Source organism: Homalodisca vitripennis, chromosome X (genome assembly GCF_021130785.1).
Source record: "Homalodisca vitripennis isolate AUS2020 chromosome X, UT_GWSS_2.1, whole genome shotgun sequence".
NCBI classification, from domain to species: Eukaryota; Metazoa; Arthropoda; class Insecta; order Hemiptera; family Cicadellidae; genus Homalodisca; species Homalodisca vitripennis.
In genome coordinates, this window is record NC_060215.1 from 35,068,186 (window position 1) to 35,094,785 (window position 26,600).

General features: G+C 31.3%; 1 protein-coding gene across 3 annotated transcripts in view; it reads left to right on the top strand.

Annotated features, from left to right (window-relative positions):
- The first annotated feature begins 4,786 nt into the window (after positions 1 to 4,786).
- LOC124368893 (synaptic vesicle glycoprotein 2B-like) overlaps positions 4,787 to 26,600 on the top strand; it is a 49,291-nt gene continuing 27,477 nt past the window's right edge. Inside the window, exons 1-2 of one of the 3 annotated variants that reach the window (XM_046826395.1) lie at positions 4,787 to 4,820; positions 19,336 to 19,380. In XM_046826395.1, coding sequence (XP_046682351.1) covers positions 4,805 to 4,820; positions 19,336 to 19,380 — 61 coding nt within the window. In that variant the 5' untranslated portion in view covers positions 4,787 to 4,804. Of the gene's footprint in view, positions 4,821 to 11,973; positions 12,318 to 19,335; positions 19,381 to 26,600 lie in introns of those variants that run through there. The other 2 variants (XM_046826393.1, XM_046826394.1) reach the window with 2 other exon arrangements.

The following is a 26,600-nucleotide window of genomic DNA, read 5'->3' on the forward strand; positions in this document are numbered from 1 at the left end:
ACAGTAACACTTTTTTCGACATTTAGATAACTTTAATACTTTAATAGTTTAACACTTTTTAATACGACTATAGTCTATACACAGGCTGCTTGCCTATGTAGGCTAATTTCTATTGTATACGTTATATTTAGCTGTAATATATAGTCTTAATAAGTCATATTTAAATTATATTAATAAAAAAAAACAATAAATCTCGATATGGCTCTGCAGCTATAAAATTGGAATTAAATCTCCGTCCAAGCAACCCTCAGCATTTATTGAGTAACGCTTGCAGTAGCATCCCTTATCCGCTCTCGTAGGAGGTTATGGTTTATAGTCTTCTCTGAATACACAATATTCTTCATATATTCCTAGAAAACAAAATTCATTGGAGTTAAGTCTGGATTCCTTGAGTGGCCATTCTATAGATCCTTCCCTCCAAATCCATCTTGAAACTCAACACAAATTCAGAACACGCCGAACATGGTTATGAAAATGTGGAGAAGCACCATCCTGCTAATTAGGCCTTCCTCTTCTGGTGTTTATAACCTCTCTGATGACTTGCCTTCCAAATCACTGCCCGTTTCCTTAAAGTCTTTGCTTGATTGAGTTACGCAAACAAGTCAAGTCTAAAACGTCTTTGAACTGAGATATTTATGTAAATTTATTAAACCACAATATACACTGTTAAAACAGTTGTTCGAACAATGAACTGCAAATAATAGCTGGCAATAAAGAAACTACTAAAGCAAAGATAATTTAATGCCCATAAATGCAGGAGAGGTGTGCGATATGCTATATTTCAAATTCTGTCCTGCAGAGCTATCAACTGTGTCCATATCAATATTTTACTAAGTTATACAAAAAACATTTTGAGCTTTTCTACCTGTAAATTTATAAATGTTACCATATAGTTAACATTTTCAGAATAAAAATTTAGATTAAAGTGAGTCAGTTCTTTTGGGATCATCCCGTACTATAGGTATAGTGTAGTATTTGTTGTCTAGACCCAAATTTAAGTTGCTTGAAAAGACTAATAATTAACGTTTTGAACTTTGTACAGAGTGTTAAAGCGAAATATTGAATACATATGATTCACTTTTTATAACATCTAGTTTTGTCAGGCTATGGCTGCAATAGGGTTGTAGTTTCACGTCATTGTTGTAGTTCAAGCAACTGGGTTTTGTTTTATGCAAGAAAGGCTAACGTAACAATAGTCGCGTTATTTTCCGTGATAAAATTACATGGTTAATTCGGTGTTTTGATTTATTTATAAAATAGTAATACTCAACCCATATAATTGTAGATAAATCAGTTACTAACAAAATATTTGTTTACATACTACATAACAAAAACTGTTTACTTGAATTTGCTTACGAGTATTTTTCATTGATCAATGAGCAATAAACCAAAATTTGGTTTAGAGAAATAAGATACAACTTGTATGTCGTTAAGAAATAACAAATTATAGTAAAATATTTTTTTCATATTATAAGAAGTGTATAACAAATTATTGTTGATTTTCTATAAGTAAAACTTCAAACTTAAAGAAAAACATACAAATTGTAGTGTTTACGTGTAAGTCGTGCTCATGGCAAACTACGGCGAATAATACCGTTTCCAAATAGTTAACTAGACCGATATGGAACCTATTTGATTAGGATCTACTTGTTAACTTCATAAGTAGAGGGGACCCCTGTTCGGTACGCTCTACAAACTTTAAATGGTTTTGTTGTGAAGCGATGATTATATTATGGTTTTATCAATTGATTAAAACGAGTTTTTAAGCTACAGAAGAGAAAACTGTTATTATTGCTCCTAACAACCTATGATATATTCAAGCAATAATCGCAAACCTTTTCTACTTGCTTCAAAATGGATTCAGCTTAATTTAACTTTCAAACTCCTTTTCGTGATATAATACAGATTTGTACTTTTTTTGTTTCCTTTACTTCCATCACGAGGTCGTCTTTGCTGGATTGAAGCCTGATGAATAAGTCCACACAGGTACGCATTCTGTTTTCCAAAATCACCCATTTTCGTAAAAACCTCGTATTGTTGTCGTCTTTCATCTTCAGTAATTAGCTACAAGCATTTTTTAGGGCACCCACAATCACAATTTATAAACATCTTACCGGGTACAACATTTTCTTTGACATTTATGTAAGGCTGTCCACAGTTACGGAGCTTTTTGGCCAGAGCTCTTTGTGATCCTCTTCTTTGGCGTTTTCTTGGTTTAAAGGGTTTATTTAAACAACCTTGAACATTTTCTTCATGATCTGTATTTTGAGCCACCAGACGGATTGAATTGTTACCTTCTGCACTGTCATCTGTAACAAGAATATTTTATTAGAAAATATTAAGACTAACTTATTTCTAATGCACATGGCAGTAAGGCCTATAGTATTTAGTAATGGAAAAAGAAGTAAAATTATAATGTAGGCATAGGTCTGATGCGTACTTGCATAAAAAAACTAATTTCAAAAGTTAGCCTCCATCCATTTAGGCCTACTTCAGTTACGTACACTTAGTTACGTAATGTATTTCAATATTATAGTGCCTAGTCTACATAAAACATTTAAAACATATTCGTTTGACATTGTTTTGTTAACTTTGTAATATAGTCAAAGTGATATTTAATTAACCTTAATAAACTCACAACAAGAAGGCTTTAAAATATATCAAAATAAAATAACAGGAAAAAATATGAAGCATTATTGACAAAGATAAGATTACCTTTCTATTTATTTACCAAACATTTAAGTTTTATTACTAATATCATTATCCAAAATCAAACCTAACCTAACTTTTTGTTACAATATCTACTGCTAATATTATTATTTTATTGCTATATTAATTAACTTACCTGATGAGTTATCTTCCTCTTCGGAAGGAAAATAATCCTTATCCTTATCACTGTCATCGCTAACATTCAGCAAATCTAATAATTCTTTGTTATTATTCATCTTATTTGACTAAACAATCATTACTCACAACAACAAAATTAACCAGCTGTTAAAAATATAGTGGTGTAAGTCAGACTTACTTCACTATGTTTCTAAACAGTGTCCAATATTTGTTAAATACTACCAGTAGGTGCTGTCAACTAGTAGCAATTATAGGAGTTATGACTTGATTCACTATGATCCTAAATAAATAGTACATTTTTGGAAACAGAATATTTCATAAACTCAAATGGGAACAAAATCTTGACTTACACCACTATGTTTCTCAGCACCCCATTTAATGTCTTGCTTGTCAAAGTAAAAGATATTTTAGTCTTTTTTGTGTGGATGAAGTGTATGAAGTCTTAAACTGGAACCGTTCACCACATTGCTTCGGACTAGGATAATTAATTTACTTATTAGTATGCACAAATGCAATGACCAAACGGGAGTCTCCTTACTTATTAGTATGCACAAAGGCCATGACCAAACGGGGGTCTCCGAGGTGGTAAGTTGAGACACTAACCAATCAACAAGATGTGGTAAGAGTCAAAGAGATGAGTTAAATAATTTGATTCCCTCCCTAAAATAACGCCGGAATCACACGAATCTGAGGATCTTACATTAAATACAGCCACAGCAGTTGTTATAATATATATATATATATATATATATATATATATATATATATATATATATATATATATATATATAATGAAAAACTGACTGATACAAAATATAAAAAGACCCAATCCTACCATAATCCTTCTATCAATAAAAACTACCTATAAACGAAGACCTTAAATAAAGTGATACGTAAGTCATAAAATTACTAAAGTAATATAAAAGTAATTAAACATGCGTACACTTTTCATTTCCAATATATGTTACTAGGATGAAAGACTAACTTACCGTATTCAAAATCTAAAAGATTTTAGAGAATATGTAAAAATGTTTCATTTGGCAGTGAATGTCTAATTTAAATATGTGGGGGAGGTGATTAAAACCTTGTTGTAACAATTGTGGGCTTTGAATTTATAACGAATGCAGCATTGTTTGAGCTCATACACAAACGTACCACTGTAACTGTCTCTGGGGGACCAAAGGTTCAAAGGGCAGTGCTTAGGTCAATCTGTATATTTGTCTGCCTGCCTATCTGTGGGATAACTGTTGATAGCAAATGTTCTAGAGACTTGAAACTTGGTACATAGACTCCTTCTAGTCCAAGGAGAGCTCTGTTGGTGTTGAGTTCAACAAGTAAAAGGTCCATTCCTCCATGTCACAACGCTCTGGAACGATTCGTTTATTTTAACTTGGATTTTAGTTATGTGTTAGGTAAGCTATTCACCTGAGTGAGAGATCGATTGTCGATCTCAAAACGTAGTGTTTCTGATTGTTTCATCACTGAACGGTGGCAAATATCCGTAAAAGCATGTTTCCTTCACAGTCTTTCCATCGTCAAAAACAAATTTCAAACCTAAAATAATATTATCATTTTTTATAAAACAAACATTGGTATAGAAAGGAAATTTGGGATATAACATCTAAAATATAAACACGGTATTTAACTGTGTTCATGTTTGAGTTGTTCATTAAATTCAACCCACTGAACAATAAATAAAAAACAATCACTGTTATGAAGTTATAATAAATAAATGTTGATTAATATATTAGATAATGTTTTCATAATCCTCAAAGGTAACGGAAGAAGTAGCACTTCCTTGCCACAGTCGGCACAAGTTAAATGAAGTGCCGCCAACCAGAGACGCGCGTCGCTCTCTATGTGTTTGTCTGTTAATTTTACAACATAAGCCCCTCTTAAGTGAGGTCAATGTCGAGATAAAGCGCGTCTATTTCTACTCAGTCAGACCCACAGCGGCATGGCGGTTAAACAAGGTGAGTTCAGTGAATGTTATCATTTCGCATACTGTGTTACTCGTAGCAGTGTTACTGCAAGATAATGTGTTGGAGTTCATTTTGATCAGGTCTGATTATAATTTAATAGTTCATTATACAGGTGTGAGACAGTCAGTAATGGTAAGCCTCTAGCAGAGTTTATATAACTCGCCTCAAATTCTGAGGTTATAGTTTGTGAATTCTTATCAAAGTAATTTTTATTTAATATACAAACACTTTAAAAGTGTATATCCATGAAAGATAAGGAGCTACAAATAAATAGTGAAACGTGCAGATTAAATAATTTGTGTTTTTATCTTTACTCAGTATAAATTAGTCTAAAGGTTTCCCAGACCCGTATAAAATTAGAGAAAATTTAAATTGTTTGTGTCGCAACTATTCACTGATTTGGATTTTTTTTGCGTTTCAAGACTTTTACTGAAATTTTCATGAGGCTAATCACGAACTCAATACTTTTAGTAATGTGAGGAAGACATCGTTCTAAAAGCCAAGACATTTGTACATGCTATACCAAAATGTTCTACATAGCCAAAATTAAAGGTGTAGGATTAAACTATTTAGAAGATGTTATCACTTTTGCTAGTCATTAAACTCATTTACTTATAACTATCATACTTATATCATTTACTCATTAGTAACAGTTCGGTATAATTTGAAGACGTTTATTTCGTTATAATTTTTTAGAGTGCTGCACCTTTGGTGTTAGAATGTATTCCATTGTCTCTTCAAAAATGATTAGTAAACTAGAGACCGTCGTGAGCGATTCGTAATTCTTGAAGCACTCATTAGAAACACTCAAATAAATGCAAAAGTTTTAAGAGTTTCAAGACTCGTTTTGTAAAATTAGTTACAAGTTATTCTTAACTTGTATTAAATAATTATGTGCAAAATGTATATTATACAGTATATTTGTGTTGTACATTATAAAGTGGTACAGTTCATTTTATTCTAAAAAAAGGTTTAGTAATACTTATTGATTTAAATTGTAAGAAAAAGTATAGCTAAGACGTACACATTTACACATATATGTACACAAAAAGCCAAAGTGCAGCAAATTCTATGAAAAGTAAAGCTTATAACGTTATGAGTTTAAGTAAATCTATAATGACTTTTAGATTTGATGACATATGGGCTTTTGCTTGGTATAACCTAGACTGGCTTTTGGCTGGTAACAAAAACAGTAGAGGTTTTTACAATTCATTGTTTTTTTGACGATGAAAACAACCAGATCGCCATACCAAGCACTTCCAAGGTTAAATTGTAAATTCTAAAAACTCCGAGTTAGAGATTGCAGAGTTTTTCTTCTTATTGAAATAGCGTATTCTGAATACAGACTCCTACAATATAAATACCAACCCCCAACTTACAATTTGCCAATAGGAATACCTTCCACGCAATACAAAAATTACAATGGGATATAAACATTCGTCTTGACACAATATACAACTCTATTTCCAAATTGTTTAAGGTTAGCAATGACAAATAAACGTGCTGAAATATTTGTAAAATGTGTATAGTAACTATTATATTTTTTACTAAACACTGTGAATGGAACTATGATAAATGATAAAGCAAGTTATATTAAGACTATTTTAAAACGATAAGACTATATCTTTGGTGTATTAACTGTTAAATAAATTACAGGCTATTAAAAAAAATACTCATGCATGTTTAAAAATAATTTTTAAATATCAATAAAATGAAAGTAAAAATCATTCGAAAACACTTAGTTTTGTAATATAAAATGTAGCTAGTGAACAAACTTGGATAAAAATTAATATCTATGCCTTAAGTTTCATTTTGTGTATCTTATCTATTGGCGTATCATATAATAAGAGTTCATATTATAAATGTTTGGGTTTGTTAATTCAGCTTAGTTATTTTGGAGGAAGACAACTCATTTGCCGTTTTTATTAAAAAGAGCAACACTACCATTCTTGACTATCATCAAAGTTTTCCAGTTTACACCGCGTCAATATATTACTAGCGTTGCTAATTTTTCGACGCTGTATTACTCGCAAAACTTGTCTGGTAGTCATGACGCCGATAACGCAGCTCTAAGAATTAAGATTACCATTCTTAGCTCAGATTTGGAATGGACGTAGGCTGTCTCAAATTTTTTCCAGTGCACTTATATACATATAAAATTACCTAAAGAATGGTTTAACCAAAGATAGATGGCAGAGTAGAACGCGAAGGCAACGATCTGTCAATTGCTATTAGCCAAATCGATTGTTATTGGTAATCTCTATTGTGCTAATCTGTATTTAAGGTTGTTTTATTTATTTATTTTAACGGCAAGCAGCCAATTTACAAACAAAAATGTGCACAAGATGGCACTATATAAATAATTGGAAAATATAGAGGCTGACAACAAATGATAATAGCGTAACAAATTTAACCACTCGATGGATTATACTTTGGTTGAATACAGATTTAATAAATAGCAATGGGTGTACATAAATACATGACACGGAAATAATTTATATAGTAAAATAAATAAGGAATACAGCTAAGCAAAAGACAAAGTAAAACCTAAGACAATAAATCTGGGAGGATAGGAGATTGAAAGGCCATCTCCGAACCAGCGCAAGGTCAGTTCTAGAAGAAGTCGCACTTAAATGCAACGCGATTACCAAGTGTAACAAATCGAGCCAGAGGACTATTGTAGACGAAGTTTGTTGCGTGTTGAGTGCGACTTCACGGTTTCTGATGTTTGGCGGGATTCTAAAGTCGACTTCAGCCAGGAGATCAGAGCATAGTACTTGATCATTGATGATCTTCGTGAGGAAAATTACGTCAGCAACATCACGGCGCAAGGCAAGGGGTGGAGGATTCAGTTCTGTGGATAAACACCCTCCGGGTACCTGTGGCTCAGCCGACTCCGACCAGGAGTCTAGGGTGTGTTGAGTTAACGCTTACTTATTAAAAATCGATCAACAACCAATAATCCAATTCGTCGACCAGTTGGTTTAATTTTGCACTACAACTAATCACTCGTAAAAATTGAAAAAGTAACAATTTGATTTGTTACTATGTTCCATATAAAACGAAAACTACTTTAAGTAATGTTCCACAAGTAAAAAAGTAAATATATCTTATTTTACCATGCGAATTTAGGGCTAAGAAGACCTCTCTAACACTTAACCTGGGAACCAACGGCTCAAACTGACAAGTATGAGTTCTTACAGAGAATATATGATTTTTCATACCGTATACGCTGATTTCACACGCCTGTTGTCTGGGGTTTAAATTTTGAATAATATACATATACCCAAAGTTATAAAAAGAAACAATGTACTTTTCGTATTACAATATTCCATATTACTTATTGATTATACAAATAATTATACACGTATACTATAAATTAAAATCTGAAATTCGAATTAAGTTTAAAATAACAATTTATTATACAATTGCATTAAATAAACGTTAAAACTAAATAAAAAGGTCATTATAGTGTATATTGAAGTTAAAGTTACATATTGCAAAATTTGACTTTGCTTGTAAGTGAACAATATTGCATGCATTCCCGTGACATAAAGCAAATCCGTATACACACAAAGCTACTTTGTATTTTTTTTACTTTCAGTGCAGAATATTTTTCATTGGCTCGTAGGGAATCCATTTTGGGGAGAAATTGTCGTACGTACTGAAAAAGAATAGTTTTATAGTTACTGTGCTGTGTCCAGTTTCAGTTTTGTATTTCGAATAGTTTAAAATTTACTTAATCGTACCCATGGTTCTTAAAGGACCTGTGTGATGAGCATTACGTTCATAATATCACGCTGTCAAAAAGTATGAATAAACAACTCTCTATGAACATAAAAGTTAGATTTAACTTTGGTTTAGTGTTAACGAATTGTATGCATGCTAATTGGAAAAAATAGACTAAAACCAATGTTATTAATATTATTCTATGTCAATGTTAGGTATTTGTATTTAATCATAACAAACTAATTTGATTTTGAAAATGTTATTAATAACCATTAAGTATAACGCTCTTATTGTAATTATTTGATACTTAAATGTAAATGTCTGCAGAAAATTAATACTTATATAATAATAGTTAAAAATTAAACAAACTTCAACTTTATCTAACTGTGCAAGGCACAAACAATATACTGCTTGAAATATTAACCAGCAGTTCGAATTTCCCTTTATTTGTCATGGCACATATCGACTTAGCAACACAATAATTCCCAGCATTTTTCAGAGCCAATAGAGAGCTTTCGTGATGATATAAGCCATGTTTGCTTGATAAGCCACTCTACAATAAAGCCATTGACTGTCGGTTTAAATATCGATGAACACATCAATAGTTTACCAACATTAACGTCATCAAATAAAGATTAACGTCATGTCATTTTGTCAATAACTTTTTATGGTTATTTTTAAATCTAGAATTTCATAAGAAGAAAAAGTTTATTATCCTAAAAAAGCAATGGATTTGTAGCAGTATCGTGAAAATGATTAAGACTGTAGCCGATTTGTAGCCTGAAAATATTTTGTGTAATGTATCCATTATAATTTGGAGATATGAACATATGCAGCACTATAATATAGTATTTAATAGCACTCAAAACAAGATGTCTTTTCAACTTTTAAATAAAAATATTTTGATAATTTATACACATTGTATAACTTGTATGTTCCACTTAATTCCATAGGCCTAAATAATCTCAACATTTTTCATAATGGAGGAAGGTGTTAATACGAACACTTTTCATTATCAATACATATATTAAGATATTGTATTTAGAATAGGCTATTTGCAACCAATCAAGTTTTATTATTGTTAATTAGAACCGGATGTCCCTTATGGTTGTGTTCTTAATTTAAACTTGCTGAAAATAATTTATATTTATGTAATATATCATGTGCTGAGGGAATTTTTATGATGGTTTAAAATGCGTTTGATAAGATGAACAAATATGCAGCCTTGAAATTAAAATTATGAGTTTTAAACCGAATATAAAAGGAATACAGCAACGACTATATTACAATGTACAAAACAATTCATTTTATAGTATTGTGGTACAAACAATACTTCGTTTGCAGTGTCCTTGCTATTCCACCAACACATCTGAATTCAGTAACATAGTTTTGTTCAACAAAATGCTTTGCAGTTTTACTTACACTAAAATGAACCACTAAATAATATAAGAGACTAGCTGTTTCCCGCGGGTTCACACGTTTTTCATAGGCTTTGACTATGTATGTGCACTTCTCGTTCAAGTGAGTTGTATTTCCAACGCCGGTGTAGAATTTGCCTTGTTGCCACGATCAAGAAAATCTGTGTATGTTTATAGCCATTGTACACGTACATGCACTTTATTATACAGGGGTCTACGCTTTAAGTTCAACCAGAAATGTATCTTAGACATAAGAACATCATAACTTAGCGCCTTCAAATAGTGTTTGGCTATTTAATATACGTAACTGTCTTGTAATTGCAGTTTATAGTGTGCAGGCGCTTTGAAAACTTCTATCTTTTGCAGCGCCGCCTGGTGGCGAGTTACATCGATGGGCATAGCAGATAAACCTTCTCTGTGAAAAAATACATATGCATACAAATTTTCATAATTATCTGTCAAATAGTTTATGATTCTATAAATGACATACAGACAAAAATTCATATATATATATATATATGTGTGTGTGTGTGTGTGTGTGTGTGTGTGTGTGTGTGTGTGTGTGTGTGTGTGTGTGTGTGTGTGTGTGTGTGTGTGTGTGTGTGTGTGTGTGTGTGTGTGTGTGTGTGTGTGTGTGTGTGTGTGTGTGTGTGTGTGTGTGTGTTATAGTGGGTATATATTCGATCTTAATTTGCAGTTATGCTGGGGTACTGTTGCTTAGTGATGAAAATTCTTAGTAGCTGATTACTAAAAATTTAAAAAACAGCATGTGATAAATGTATAGTGCAATCAACAGTTAAACAATAGACAACTAACTGCATTATGACCATTATGTACCTCTTTAAGGCGCGGTAAAATGCGCTAGCAAGAGGAGCTTACATTAATGGGAGTTTAAAGTTTCAAGCCAGATTTAGAGTTGTGAATTTGGTTATTGCTTTTGTTCATTCAAACAGAATCCTTAAAAAAATTCCAAGAACTAAAGAGATCTTGTCTCAGTATGCAGAAATGAGTCGATATGATTTTATTGGGCAGACCGATAATAGACTAGTTTTAAAACTTAAGTAACTATGCAATGTTATCAAGTTAATGCATACATTAAAATCAAATTTTATGGGATGGAAGTACTCTATGCATGTTTTATAAGTGACGCATTATCAAATTCATAATCTTTTACACTATAATAGATGCTTTATAAGCCATGCTTTCAATGCATTTGATATATTTTATTCTAAGCAGGTTTCGGAACACGTGTAGAAGTGTTAAACTTTTTAAAATATATAACAGGGTAATATTTTACTGTTTCACTTAGCCTGTGTCTTAGACATAATTACTGGATTTTTCTCGTGGCATTGTTGAATACACAATCTGTAATCAGTCAGTCAGCGGTTTGTAAGTCATGAATCTCAGAATACATAATGGCTAATTTTGTTGCAAGGTATGCACTTTTTAAACAGTTAAGATTACCACCTGTATTAATCTAAGATCTAAAGAGCACTTTAAAGTTAGCATTGCTTAACAGTCTTATAGTCTTCTTTTGAAGCATTAATATAGGTACACATACATCGCTGAAATACCCTGTAACAGACATGAATGTATTCAATAGGAAAGGGAAAGACGTAGCTATCGTGTACAAACTTTTTTAAAGTTATTAGTTATGCCTTATAACACAGTCTGAAGTCTAATTTTTTTGCATTACAACAGAAGAAAGGTAAAACTCAGAATCATAAAATGAATCAATTGCTATAAACCAATGTAAACAGAATGTGCTTAGAACATTATGTGCATCACACATATAGTGAAACTTGTAACTGATAGTAGCTTTGGTAACCGTACATGCACGTAAAAAACGTCAGCAGATTAAGAAGAATAAAAAATGTACAGAGCACATATACACATCCAAATGCTCTACGTTGAACTTAGTGTGCCTGCCAACCTGAGCGATAAAAGTCGTACAGCTGATTAATAAATTCGCCGGTCCAGCCAGATGCAGAGCAACAGGGTCAGAGGGTTTACAGACGACACAAATAGTAAACACGCAATTACTAAATGCTTGAAGTAGACACTGTTTAGTGTTTATATCGTAATCACATGACCGGCTTCACCTGTCGATTTTATCACAGACTGGTGTTAAAGAATCAGTGATTGTTCAGTGGTTTTGCTTTAAATAATATAATTCCTCACGTTTTAATTTTGATAAAGTGCTCGGTATATAAATCTGTCGGAATCAGATTATAAACATACCTAGTTATAAAGATGGATCGTCAAGAAGAACAACCTTTCATTGAAAAAGACTTAAAAACCAATGCTTCTGTTGCTCCAATAAAGGCCAGTCATGATTCAGGTAAAGCAAGTGAACAAAATTATAACACAACATTGGGTTAACCCTATGTTTTTTATGTGCTTTCCATAAATGTCATAGAAACAAATTTAATTTTTCATGGTTTTGTTTATCTACCTGGAGTTATCTAGATTTATTAAGTTACTCACACAACCTCATAAGAGCAATGTTACAACTATTTAACATTTTCAGAAAGAAGGGGGTTTATATACATATTATATATATATATATATATATATATATATATATATATATATATATACCGTATAAGCCATTTCACATTATTTGTTGTTTTTTAAAAGGAAAATGCTTAAAAAGTAAAACTATAAAACTATAGTAGTTGAACAAGCTGACAGTAATGCCTCTGGTCATCAGCACAGACCATGGTGATGAACGAAAAACGTCCCTCTAGGATGATCATTATGGTTGAGAGAGAAAAATATTACAAACTCACTTAAGAAATTATTTTATTTAACAGGTGGATAATAAAAGAGATAAATTTCCATAAGAGAAAACAGCAAATTGTCTTTTCTGTCATTCTGATAATAATATCAATTAAAGGGTACTCATAACACTTGTATATTGAATATGCAGAAAAACATCACTCACTAGTCACTGGCACCACAAAAAAGAAATAACAGTATCTGCCTCATAAAATTAACTTATCAGGAACTGCAAAACAATATTCAACTCCGAGCTGCCTAAAGAAGTTACGCTATGGCAAAAAAGTCTGAATTAACATAGAAAAAATTCATGAATAAACTTTATCACAAAGGTAGTAAAAAAATGATGAAAAACAGATTAAAGTACCTTAAACTCCTAAATTATTCTGAAATGCAGTTGGTAGACCAATCCTTGCCACTCAAATTTTCTGCCCATTTTTACATGAATATTGATCACCTCTTCCATGTTCTGACATCCTCTTTTTCATACCCCTCTTTAGTTTGTTATCTTCCCCCTACCATAAACCCTTGTTCTACAGTCCCTAGATCAATAGACTAATTGAGATGTAATCTAACATTCAAGTGAGTTAACAATTTTTGTGCAATATATGGTTTATCGGCACCTAGAACTAATTATTTCTGGAAACGAAAGTTTAATATTTTAAGAAATTGTTAACGTGGTTTTAAATCGTTTGTGGTAATGTGGCTAAAATAAATATTATCCGTTATTTAGGCTTATCACTGTCTAATTAAACAAACCTTCAGATGTATTGGATGAGTTGCTTACACTATCAATAAAATTAATGGTAGGCTAATACTGGATTTAGCGGCTACACTATTTACGATCTAAAACTACTCTTACAATATTTTTAATAGTATAACCTTTAACTATCACCAAGAATGTAAGTAAACTAACATCCCAAAACTAATTAAAAGCACCAATAATATCAAAATTTAGGGCTGGAAGTGGGGACTGCTACGAGCACCTTGGTGCTGTCCCACATTGCTGGTGACAATAGAAAAACTTCTTTTGAGATAGTACATATCAGGCAATATATAAAACTTTCAGTTTGTTCAGATCATAATGCCTCTAGACATGAATGCAACTGTAACAGTACTTTGGTGTAGCCCTTGCACAGCTGCACCAAAATGAAAATCATCCCTTTAGAGACTACTTAGGCTACTAGGTAACATAAAAATTCTAGAGAGTATGATCATGAATACTTAATTAATTGAGAATTGTAATTTCAAAGGAAAACATTGAAAGGTCTGTCTAGTTGGCTGATGTTTTTTTCTATTATTTAGACGACGAAACTGCTACTTTGAATTAGTTTGGCCACTAAAAGTTGTGTTGCTAATTAAAGTTAACATCTTTAGAAATATTACTAAGGTGGTTTTATTGTCAGTCGAGCCGCTAAACCTAATAAATACCAATTTAAAAAAAGCCTATCTCTATTTATTTGAATTGGTCTAGTGCGCTTGATTGTGAAGGTACAGTTAATTATTTTAAAATATATTACCGTATATAAAGATGATAGTGTGTATTACAAATTAGAACTAACAAAATCTTTTTAGACTAATTGGAGCAATACCAGGCCTACATTGTGTTATAGTCCACCTAGGACATTTTGCTGTCTCTTTAATTAATTAGGCTACAAGAAAATTGGAAAATGTAACTTAAACATATTATGATATATCCATAGTAATTAGTAGTTTTAGGGAAACTGATCAGAATAAAAATAACATACCAGAAACAACCCTGTATGTGGCATCTGTTGTATTCATTGCCAGGAACGATTCTATACGTTTCTCTATTAAATGCAAAGTATACATTTGGGAAGCGCTATTTCTGTGTATATAAGAGTTTTGGTTTTAAAATGGCCATCATTCTGCTGAGGAACAAATTTCCTATTATTTTTATCACATCCAAAAGTGTTCTTCAATTATATTTTTTTCTTGTTGTGGCTTATGATGAACGTCTTTAGCAAACAACTGTGACTGACTTATTAGAATTTTTGTTACATTGTTACTTCTACTGTCAATATGTTCAGTTTTTAAGTATAGTGATTAATTTTTTTCATGTGTTTGGTTTCTTATTGGTATATAAATATACATAGAAATGATATATAAATTGATTAGACATGTTCCACTTGTGTATAAACAATTCACTTGTATCTAATAAGGTATCAATAGTACAAATTTACTTACGGTACTTACATAATTGAAAGATTTAAATATTTATTTTGTGGTTTTCCAAACATTAACATATAGTTAAATTAATAAATTAACCATCTGACTGCCCTTTTACTAATATATAATCAAATCCAGTATTCTTAATACAGCCCTTTGACTCATAGCTAGACAAAATGTAGCCTTGTTTCTGTTATATTCTCAAAATGATGTGAAATTAAAAATAAGAGGCCTGTAACTATGTGTTACCAATGAACCAAGCTATCAACAATATATACTTATTTCAAATAATTAATTTTTATTCGTGTAAATAAAATATGTGCAAATTAAAACAAAATTTAACTGTAACGTACAATAAAATATTATACTCATGCTTTCGTGAATTTTATGAAATAAATCAGTTTGGGATTTATATGGAAATTACTATTTTGTACTGGACCATGTAAAATCTCTGATTTTTTAAAACTAGTTTGCTAATGTTTTATAATTTTCACTTCTGTTAATTTCATTTTGAATTGTCAAACTATTGTTTATTTTTCACAAATAAATGTTGCGTCTAATTATGCTAAAAATATTTTACATTTACATATTTTAAATTATATATACATAAGTTACCAGATAAGTTAGGAATGTTATGATTAATAGTCAAAATATATCCTTGCAAATTAGCTAGAATACAAACTGCCATACAAGAAAACAATAATTGCTCACTTAGGATGAGAAGCTATAGATACCCATCATTTTACTTTGTCCAAAAAGGACATTTGTTCTTGCTTCTGCAGTAGTAGGATTTTAAGGATGAGTAAGGTTGGTGGAAGGAGCTGCTTCCTGTCGAGATCCCATGAGAAGGGATGGTGCAGCTTATACGAGTATATGTTCTGTCACCTTTGAAGAAGAGAAAGCCACCTATGTTCTAACCTTTTCAAGTCAAAGTGGGTGGGGAATGTTGTCTCATGTTTAGGTTAGCAACAGCTAGACCTATTAAGCACTCTGTGATGAAAGATAATAAAAGCTAAGTCATTACAGCTCCAAAAGTCACTTAAAACTTTTGAAAAACTAATTACGTCCTCCCAAGGAAAACAGTATAACCAGAAATTTTGAAGTGATTCTTTCAGAAACTGTACAAATGAACAGCAAGTACTCTACAGTTTGCTATTGCTGGATACATTTTCCGCATAGTGGGCACTCTAAAAATACACACCATGTTAAGAACTTTCCTCAGGTGGCCAAGGCTTGTAACCCCCAACATCTAGTTGGTCAGATGTAGCCTGTTGAGATGTGGTTAGAGAACCAGTAGTATGTTATTGGACCAAACTGCGATTTTGTATGCTCAAGTGCTCAAGTGCATTCATCCTTTATTGCCTTGTGACCATATTGTTAGAATTTCAATAGAATGGTTGAGATCCTGTGAGGTTAAATTCTGAGTCAAAGAGAAATGCTTGAGTCCTCCATGTCCATTTACTTCTAACAACTGCCAATAATCCTACCCTTAGTGGAGATAACATGCTAGCAGTCCTGGGTAAAATTCCTCCTGAACAGACAAAGTCAAATTCCTTCGGTGCAGCTTGACTGTCCATAAAAATACTATTTATTCTACTTTCTTACTTCGTATTGAAAGTTTTCATGTATAAATGCCATTATGGGAGTGACTTGAGACTGAAACACCGTACGATAGGGGACAAGACCTCACTCCAGTATTTCAGCATCAGTGCCACTTACAGTTTTAAACTCATGGACCACTCTTAATCTGCTGATGGTATGGGTCTCCCTTTAACAAATAAAGCCCCCTCAGCTCTAAGAAGGATATTAAACCAGCATGTGATAAGAGATCATATCTACAATTACATTCCATCTTCCCCAAACACATGTCGATGCTATAACATCATGTAACATATGATAACATCCCTCTACTCTCTTGTAAAGAAAACATTTCATAATACTATATTGAATAGATGGACCTGACTATAAAACTTTTGGTTTGTATTGGAATATGTTTCTCTACCCAATCAAAAGTTAATAAGTGTAGGTAGGTTAATACTATGTTTGCTTTAAAAAATTATTACTGTCATCATATAACAAAATATAGTACAAAATTCATATCAGCTATTTTATAAGTATAATTAATGTAGCTTTTATTTTTAAACTTTAACTCAAAGTGGTGGTGTGGTTATCACTAGAAAATTATTACACACTTTCTCCAATATTAATTTTATTTTAACATTTATTACTTATAAAAATTTAAATATTTATTAATTTGTGAAATTGCCTGGTAATAGAATCTTTGGTTCTGAAAGACCTTGCAAAAATAAAATTATGATAAAAAACGATTTACTAGTAATAATAAATTAAAACCTTTCCAATGCTCCAAGAATCTTCACACAAAATGGTTTTCGTAAATAAATATAATTATTTTTTTTCAGCAGAAGTACATTTTACAAATACTTACTTTCTGTTATGGTTGTTATCATGAATGTTGTAAAAAATTGTTAATGCTCTTTGTCAAATACAGTATAATAAAAATATCCTTATCCTAAAAATAAAACAACTTATAAGTTAAACATAACTAATAATGGATAAATAAATAATAAGGACACATACAAACAGTGATCAAATATGTATTATGTAAAGGTGAATCTTTATAATTTTATTCATACTATATATAAATATAGGAATATTAAAAAATAATTAGTCATGAAATAAATACAGTGTGATTGATTATGGAATACTTGTGAAATCCTTGTCAAGTATTTTTGAAGTGAAAACTTCTTTAGGCGCGTTGAGCGTTTTGGTAGAGGGTAAAATCCTCGGTTCGCGTCACCGACATGCTAATGATACTAACCTGCATGAAAAAGTCAGTCTCGCTGTGTTTTTTAACCGTAGACTTGGCCGCGGACTACTAACCTGCATGAAAAAGTCAGTCTCGCTGTGTTAAAACTGTCCCGGCGGAGTATGAAAACAGACTGCGAAAATCAGTGACCTTTACGGCTTCCTCTCGCGATTTAAAAGTGAAGCCAATGTCGTACAATTCTGTAAGATGCGTCAAATTAAAGCTCTTAATATTGGCAATCTATTGGTTACATTTTTAAATATTAAAAAAATTTCGAAATAATTTTGATTATTGTTTACATTTTACATAGCGTTTACAATGACAAGAAAAAAGTAGTAAGCGAGGATTTTTTTTTATTTTTTGGTCAGACAAAATTTGTCAGCAAGAAAATTGTGTGAAAATAGATGAATATTTTTTTTGTAATTTATCATTTTTTTATTGGAAGTTTAGTTTAGCCTGTAGTAGCGTATGAAGTGATGAGTGAACGTTTCTGCCGGAACTGTAGTTGGCGCATTGGCTCACTGATACCGTATTAACTCAATAAATTAGTTTATTGTGCAATAAAAATACCTTTACGAAAGAACCAAGTTAATTTAACTAATTTATTAGTTTTAAAAATATTGTGGGTTTAATTGTTATTGCAATTATATACTTTATCCGTAGCAATAACTGTATTATTTACAACGATGTTCAACTCACTGTTGTTCACTCGGTGTTTACTCACTTATAAATGAATAATGAAAACAACGAATATATTTTTAAACATTTTTAATATTTGTACGAATATTTGTATTTAAAATTTAGCATTATTCATTTTAATTATGTTTTTAATATTTAACCTCTTCATCATGAAATGAGTATTATTACGGTATAAGATTTATCTTACTAGCGTGGTAAAATAGATTTCTAGTTATTTGATAATATTTTTTCGTGGATTTTAAAATTGGAAAATTAAAAACGCGTCACATTTACAATTACAGATGTACTGCTACTATAACGTATTGTTAATTACTCTCAACTTAATAGTTCCGTTTTCACTTCTATCGGCAGTCCCACGACTGCTACTGTTTTTTTTTAAGGACTTTTAGAGTCGCATGTGATATGTGTAAATTGATGACTTGTGTGTAAAATGTATATATTCAGGAAATGAACTAATTTTATTTCATTAAATTATAAGCTTCAAAACTGTTAAGTACTGTAAAAATAATTAATGCCTTGAGTTTAGCTGTTATTTCGTTGTAAAATTGTACCGCTTCTATCTTAAAAGAATACAATGTTTAACTCTTCTTAAAAAATCTTATGCTTGTAAAAATAGATGACTGGTTCAATAAAGAACAAGCAAGAGATCAATTATATTGGAAAATCTCTCCTTGTGTGTTTTTATCTGTTTGCAGATGCTGGTTCTCGACAGATAAAAACTGAAATCTCTGTACTTTTCAGCAGAGAGTTTTTTTTTTTTGTTTTTCTCCAAGTTTAATTTTTTTGAAAAAAGTTTAAGGGATCAAATAATTTAAGGGACAACTACTATAAAATATTAACATTTTGTTGATTGTTGTTCCAGAAGAAATGGAGAATGTTAAGTTTGAAACAGCTATGGAAATTGCTGGTGAGTAGCCAAAGTATAAGTTTTCTAGCCTATTTTTAATTCAATTAAAATATTTAGTTTTAATAAGTTGAAGTTTTTCATTAATATTTGAGGTTTTAGAATGGTGTACTTTTTTATGGTAGCTTTAAAGTCATTCCTTTATTTTGTTAAAATAAACACAAACCAAAATTACATTGATTTTTACTTACTATTTTAAACTTTTACTATATCAAGTTAAATAATATTTTTTGAAATATTAGAAATATTTTACTTCCTATAATATGAATTAAATTACAAATTATATACTGTAGGTCAGACTGGTACTACAGTTTAGTATACGACACTGTTTTCATTGTGCAATTCATGGGCCGCAACAGGAAAATCACAACTATTATATTGGAACACTGTTTCTAATAATGATTTAGTGTTAGGAGCAGTGGCATTACTCGGACTTGGCTTTGTGGGGAGGGAGGAGGAATGAATATGATTGAAGAGCAGATCACACCAGGGGCATGGAATAAATTTGAAAAATGTAATTTAAATAAATTTATAGCCATGATTCAAAGTAACCTTCTGTGTTTCAAACAAGTAGAATTTCTATTATACATATATTTTTTAAGTGTTGTATAGATTTTTGGGGGGTACTATCCCCCTCATTTCACTCCTTAGTTATGCCACTGGTTAGTGGTACATTAGGGTAAAATGTACCAGGCCATAGAATTGTTGTATTTCTACTGCCTTAAGATTAATATTAGAAATTCAAAAACCAGTGTGGTGGAGCCCTGTGGTAAGAGAAGAAACTGGTTGTTCTCTCAGTTCCAGGAATGTGTATAGTACTGTAACAATTATGAATCTGGCTTTAAAAAGGCTCTTCAACATTTGGTAATGATTTTTAGTTTTTTTTATGTCACAGACCTATATAGCATAGCCCTTAATGAGAGAACAGTGAAGTCATTTCTTAAAGTATATATTTAATTTAACATCAGTATCTATGTAAAAGATCATAGCATTTCATTCAATAACAATTTCAGGGATTCCAGTGCTATATATTTGTAAAATACAAAGTTTTCGAGAGGTATCATGAATATCTGTGCAGATTCCAGGCATTTCCATGAATGGTATGGAGACCTTATGAGTTTTCAGTAATATTTTAACTTTGATACTCAGTGGGTGTAAACCAGATATCGAAGAGCAAAAATGTGTTTCATTAAACTCCTAAGAGCTAATGTGGATCTTTGCAAAAAAGTTCATATGCTGTGGTTTAGTATTCCAAAACTCAAGAAATTTCTTGATGCTAAGCGCTTGGAAAATTATGACTTGTTGAAAGAAACCCTTACTAACTGGTTCAACAGTCAGGCAGCAGAGTTTTAGATGATGGGATCCAAAAGCTGGTTTCCCGTGATCTATTACAAAACGGTTCTTACTTAAAACATGAGCTCTTGTAAATTAAAATTCAGATTCTAAGGATTATGCTTCTCTGTCATAAGTTTTGTTGTGGAAACTTTAAATTTGGGGTTATGTTAGTCTTAGTCTTTATCATAATATGGCGATATGACTTTCTGTGTTGTCTTTGATACAAACGTTTAAGGACCTGTATGGTCAAAGTACTCCCATGCAAAATGGGAAAACAAACTAGTTTCATGAAAAAATGTCTGAAAATTCTTGATGACTTTCACCAAACTCTGGGCTATTTGTTATAGTAAGGCTTCATTTCTTCATTTCTAGAAAATAATGCAATTAATGCCATAAACGTTTAGTATAGACATTGTACTTTTTGAATTACAAATAATGTACAATATTATAATAAATAATTTGAGGTCTGTAAAATAGTGCCTTATACAATATTCTTTTACACATAATTTATCACATTTCCTTTTTCAATTTATACTTGAAAGTTTTTGAACAAAATGCATATAGCATTAAAAAACACGAAACATTTCATATTAGTTTGATAAAATGAGATGTAAAATATGACTGAGAAGATTTACACTGTTCAACTCATAAACTCTAGGTGAATGTGGGCTGCACAACAGCAATAAGTATACATATCCTCAGTTATTTTTCACCTGATCATAACAAATGAGGTAGCGAACTTTTCACCTTTTTACACCTCTGTTGTATCTAACTCTCTTTAAATATTGTTCTTATGATAATTTCCTGAAACTGGAAATAAAAATGTTAAAACACCGCAATGTTGAAGCGCTTAAGGAATAAGTAAACTGGGAGATAGGAGTTAAATGAAGTGTGAGAGGAATTTGAAACATGAGTGTTCTCAAGAACTTGTTTTATTGACTAATTTCAGCTTATTTTTTTAACAATTACAGACTTGTGATTAATACTGTTTACTGGAGTAAAGTTAGGAATTTTAAAAAATTGTTCTCTTTACCCCAAAACATTTTTTTAAGATTTGCTTCAACAAGAATAACTTACTTTAGTTTTAACATAAAAACACTTTGAAACCTTTTCCTCTCCTGGAACTATCACAAGTCACAGATGATTAATTTTTCATTGAACAAATATCCAAGATTTGTAACTCTTGAGAAGGAATCCTTAGAACGTAAATAAGTGCCATGTGAAGACAGGATGGTATTTCCTATCTCCTATTACATTACCAGCAATATAAATAAAAATTATGGTGTGAAAGGATATAAATAGAAAAAGAATGATAGGGTAGGCATTGTTACTAACAATAATGGTCAAATTCGTTCAGATTTGTATCCTGAGAGGGGTTTTTACGCCAGTGGCATTTTATTCAGCCGTACTAAACATTTTAAGAGAAAAGGTACAAACCTATTTACAAATAGTTTCTTGACCTCTCCAAGGAGTTGAACTCTTGATTGTGTCCGTTAGAGTGCCACAGCCTTCCATACGTCTTTGCTGCCATGAAGATCAAATTCCAAACAGAGAGAGGGAGAAGTGTACAGATTACTTGGTTCCACATAGTCTCTTCAGCTGTGGTGGTCATTTAGTTCACCTACCTTATGCTCATATAGTTGCCTCGGAGAATGTAGTCGTGGTTCCTTTTAGCCATAAACAAGTTAGACCCAAATTCACTAAGAACTTCCACGCCAAGTGAATAATATTGGCCTTTAGGACCTTCTTCTGAGACTGAACATGTCTTACAGTTATCTCAGTACTTGGCTACCTTCGTAGCTTTTGAATCACTCTACATGTGAAGTGCACTCGCCATATAACATAAGTGACAATGACACAGAAGCCACTGTATATACGGACTATGTTAGGCTTAGATGGTGTTCTTGATATATTGTTGATGTTGAAATATTGTTCCTATGTTAGTTTCACTTTACTCTTATGAAAGTATGCTTTATGACTACTTTTTTGTTAATATGTTGAGCGTATTGAGTTTGTTTTCTATAGCTTAATTAGCCTGTCATAAGTATCACAGTTTTATTTTCAATTTGTACGTTAATACTTTTGTAGACACTTTGTGTGCCTTATTTTAGTTGATTACATTTTCAAGAAAAACATAGTCAAACTAGGCAACATAAATTCCTCTAAGTTACAGAATGTTGGTAATTAAGAAGATTAATGCTCCAATGTTTTCGAGTACGATTCCTGAGGATTTTGCGATAGGTTCTCTAATAAATTCAAGTAGTTCATCATCCTGGACTCTTGAAGTGAAGAGCACTCGAACTGATAACTTCTCATTTAGTTGAACAGTAGGCTGTTGATGTTACAGTTTTTCTCAGTGGCTTTGTACTATTCCTTATCAGTTTTGTTTGATGAGGATACAGACATATTGCATACAAGGTAATAATAGTTCTGGGGCTACTAGTATCAGTTGTTCAATTATCATCGTTATCAGTGACATAAAAGATAAATGATGCACTAGACTCAATAATGCAATAGTGTTGAAGTTTTGAAATCTATTAACTTATCTAGCTTTATTTTATGCTGTATAGATAAAACTCAATTGTTTTATGGGGTAGCTCTGCAGCCAAAAATCTTCAGCAAGTATAGGTCACTCAGAAAGAAGCCTCAAGGATCATGAATAACCTTCTTCCCTATCATGATAGTTGCAGACAAGCTTTTAAGGAACTGGAAATCCCAACTATAGTATCAATCTACTTAAATGAAGTCATGCAGCCAGAATTTAACTAGAAACACTGAACTCCATGGCACCAGACAAGACATGCTAATGACTTTAGTCTACCATTACACAAAACAGCTGTATTTGATAGTTTTTAAGCTTATTATGACACCTATTCTGTACTTACAGTTCATGAATAAAGTTACTGTATTTGTATATCTGTTTCTGTAAAGAGCTATTCCCCTGACAAAGAGTATTTTCATAGTTACAAAAAATATTAAGTACTGTGAGGTGGTTGATTCTTATTGAGCACAAATAACTGTTGTGGTTGTATAAATCAAATGAAAATATTTCAACTTATCAGCTGGACAAAGATGTGATAGCCAAGTACAAGAACATGAAAATAAACACTAAAAAGCTGGTTGAATGATTTTGTTGAGGCTACCAATTCATTATTATACATTAAAGTCTTACTAGAAAATGTACTAAATAAGTTATGAATACTACATTAGAATCATCGTAAAACTGAGTCCAATTCTACTGTAACTTGGATCCAACTTCTAGGAGAAATTGAATACTCTTCATACCAACTTTATTGTTGTTACATAGGGTAGAGGTGATTTGTAAATTAAGGAGACGAGCTAAGGTGGGCATGCTTCTTGCAGTTAATTTGTTTTAGATATAATAACTGAAGCTGAGTCAATCACACATTAATAAAAAAATTAAGTTAGGATAAAAATATTATGTATCTAATTTGAAGGTTAAATTGATGAATTGTGTTCACCCATCAAAGTGCCCTTAGCATAAAAATGCTTTAAAGACTATATATTGGATTTACTTACTTGCGGTTGGAGATAAAAATCATGTTTATACATTGTAATAAATTGTAGTATAATGGATATTGATATTGTTGCACGATCGTAGTAAGATTCAATTACATAAGAAGAAGAAGAAATCTTCAAAAGATAACTTGACTGACATTAGATAACCAATGAAAATCATTGTATTTGATTGTAGATTTATTATAAGTTTCTTGTTTAGTCATTCAACATTTTTCGTATTTGTATTTAAAATATTTTTAGTATCAGTTATTACTTTCAATTGTAGTCATACATCTTTATTGCTTATGTTATATGTATATTTATTTATTTATTGCAGTTTCTAATATTGAGTAGGCTAATAATAATTAATAATGAAAAGAATAGTAAATTTATTGTTAATATTACCATTCATTCTTAAATTATATAGCTGCTGTATTGCTGAAAATTATAAATCAGCTTCATCATGATCATAGTTCTTTTATTTTATAGGACTAAAAACCATGGAGGCAATTCAGATCAATAATCATGGTCTAAGGGAGTTTGTATACAATGTTAAAAATATTCTAGAAACACCATTTAGTTTCAATAATTCAACTCATAACAGTGAATCTATGTATATACAGCTTAAAACCACTTAAGGTGGCTTAAGTGTTTAATTAATCAGTAATATAATCATAGTTTATATACAATTTTAAATTGTTGAAAAGTAGTAAAATTATACAAAAAATCAAATATACAGTACTTGGGAAAATTATGGCTGCTTATAATTTTTGTAGATTGGATAAATGTTATACACAATGTTTTTCAGAAAATTGACTCAGGAAATTGATCTAGTTTAAAGCTTAAAAAGTGCATGTTGAATATAGATTAAATTTCTAAAAATATAATTTTTACTCTCGAAGACGAGAGAGCCAAAGGATTCCTTCAGAAGTATGAGAAATAACGTTTGGGAAGACTCCCTCATTTAGCACATAATTTTTAACTTGTTTTATCTTAAACTCATTTCCGTTTGTCTTTTAATAAATCTGTATATAATTTTGTAAGGTCTATTTAGTAGACAATGTTCAAAAACTTTAAATGTCCATCAGTTGCACTCGGTTGTCAATAATTTATTTGTTTTATATCATTATTTCACTTTCTACCATCAATCATTTAAAGCTAATTATAAATTGACCAAGACTTAAACATTACAGATTTCTTACTGACAGGCTCTATGTCAGATATACAGAGATACATTTTTACAATTACAAAGATAGAAAGATTACATAGCTATTACAACATTTTGAGACTTTTCATACGCCCTATATATCCCATCACTCTTTATGTACCGTATACCATTGTTTATTTGATTGAAATTCATAATTCACATTAGTTGTGAAATGACTAATAGTAGCGTAATAATGTTGATAGTGTCATACTAATAATATTAATATAATAATAAAATTAATCTGTAATTATAACATATTACATTTTATCGTGTAAGGTATGGACCCAAAGGATTTACAGTGAACTTACTAAATTTATCAAGACAAATACTGTCCAAACTTCTGAATGGTTATTTGTGTGATATTAAAATTCTTTAATACTTAAACACTTAAAGTTTTTCTAAGTGTAGGCTATAGAACCAATAGGGTCTTCTTCTTCTGTGGGATGGCCTATTGCCATGCACTTAAGGCTGTGCTTCCATCAGTATCTCAAACTCTGACTGCTAGATCACACAAGTAACATTGTTTGATGTTTTACCGTTCCTGCGGTAAGCAGCCCACTAGCCCATTCCCCCTCCACACCAAGTACCTGGAATTAGTTCTCTGTCCGACCTGCTCATCTCACTCTCTCAATCCTTCTGAACCCTAGATCTGGCAGTTTCTAAAGTAGCAGGGTACTATTTCATGTTTTTAATGCATTCTTTTAGGAATTCATAACAAATATTTGTATACCCAATACAAAAATAATCCTGTTTTCTCCAAATATTAGGATGTACATTTAGTAAGAAAAAAAGTGTAACCGATTTTGTCTATTCTTCGTACGTTATATATTTAATTAAAAATTGATTTTCTTAACGTTTACGTATAATTTTTATTGGCTTATTTTACATCATTATCTTAAGAAATTAATTCTTTACAAGTTTTGTTAAAGAATTTTACGTGTTTGTTACACATTTAACAAAGTTAATCTACTTGAAACCTAAATGAAACTTGTTTTTGGACACCGAATTTTGCGTATTCCTTCAGATATCTTAAAAATTACTGCAGCTAGAGGTCTGGTACCAATTTTATTCAATTTTTCAGTTCAATTTGCATAATAAACATTAAGTTTTACGTCCTGGGTAACGCCCAAAATAATTTAATAGGGCTCCCTTTTAACGGTGG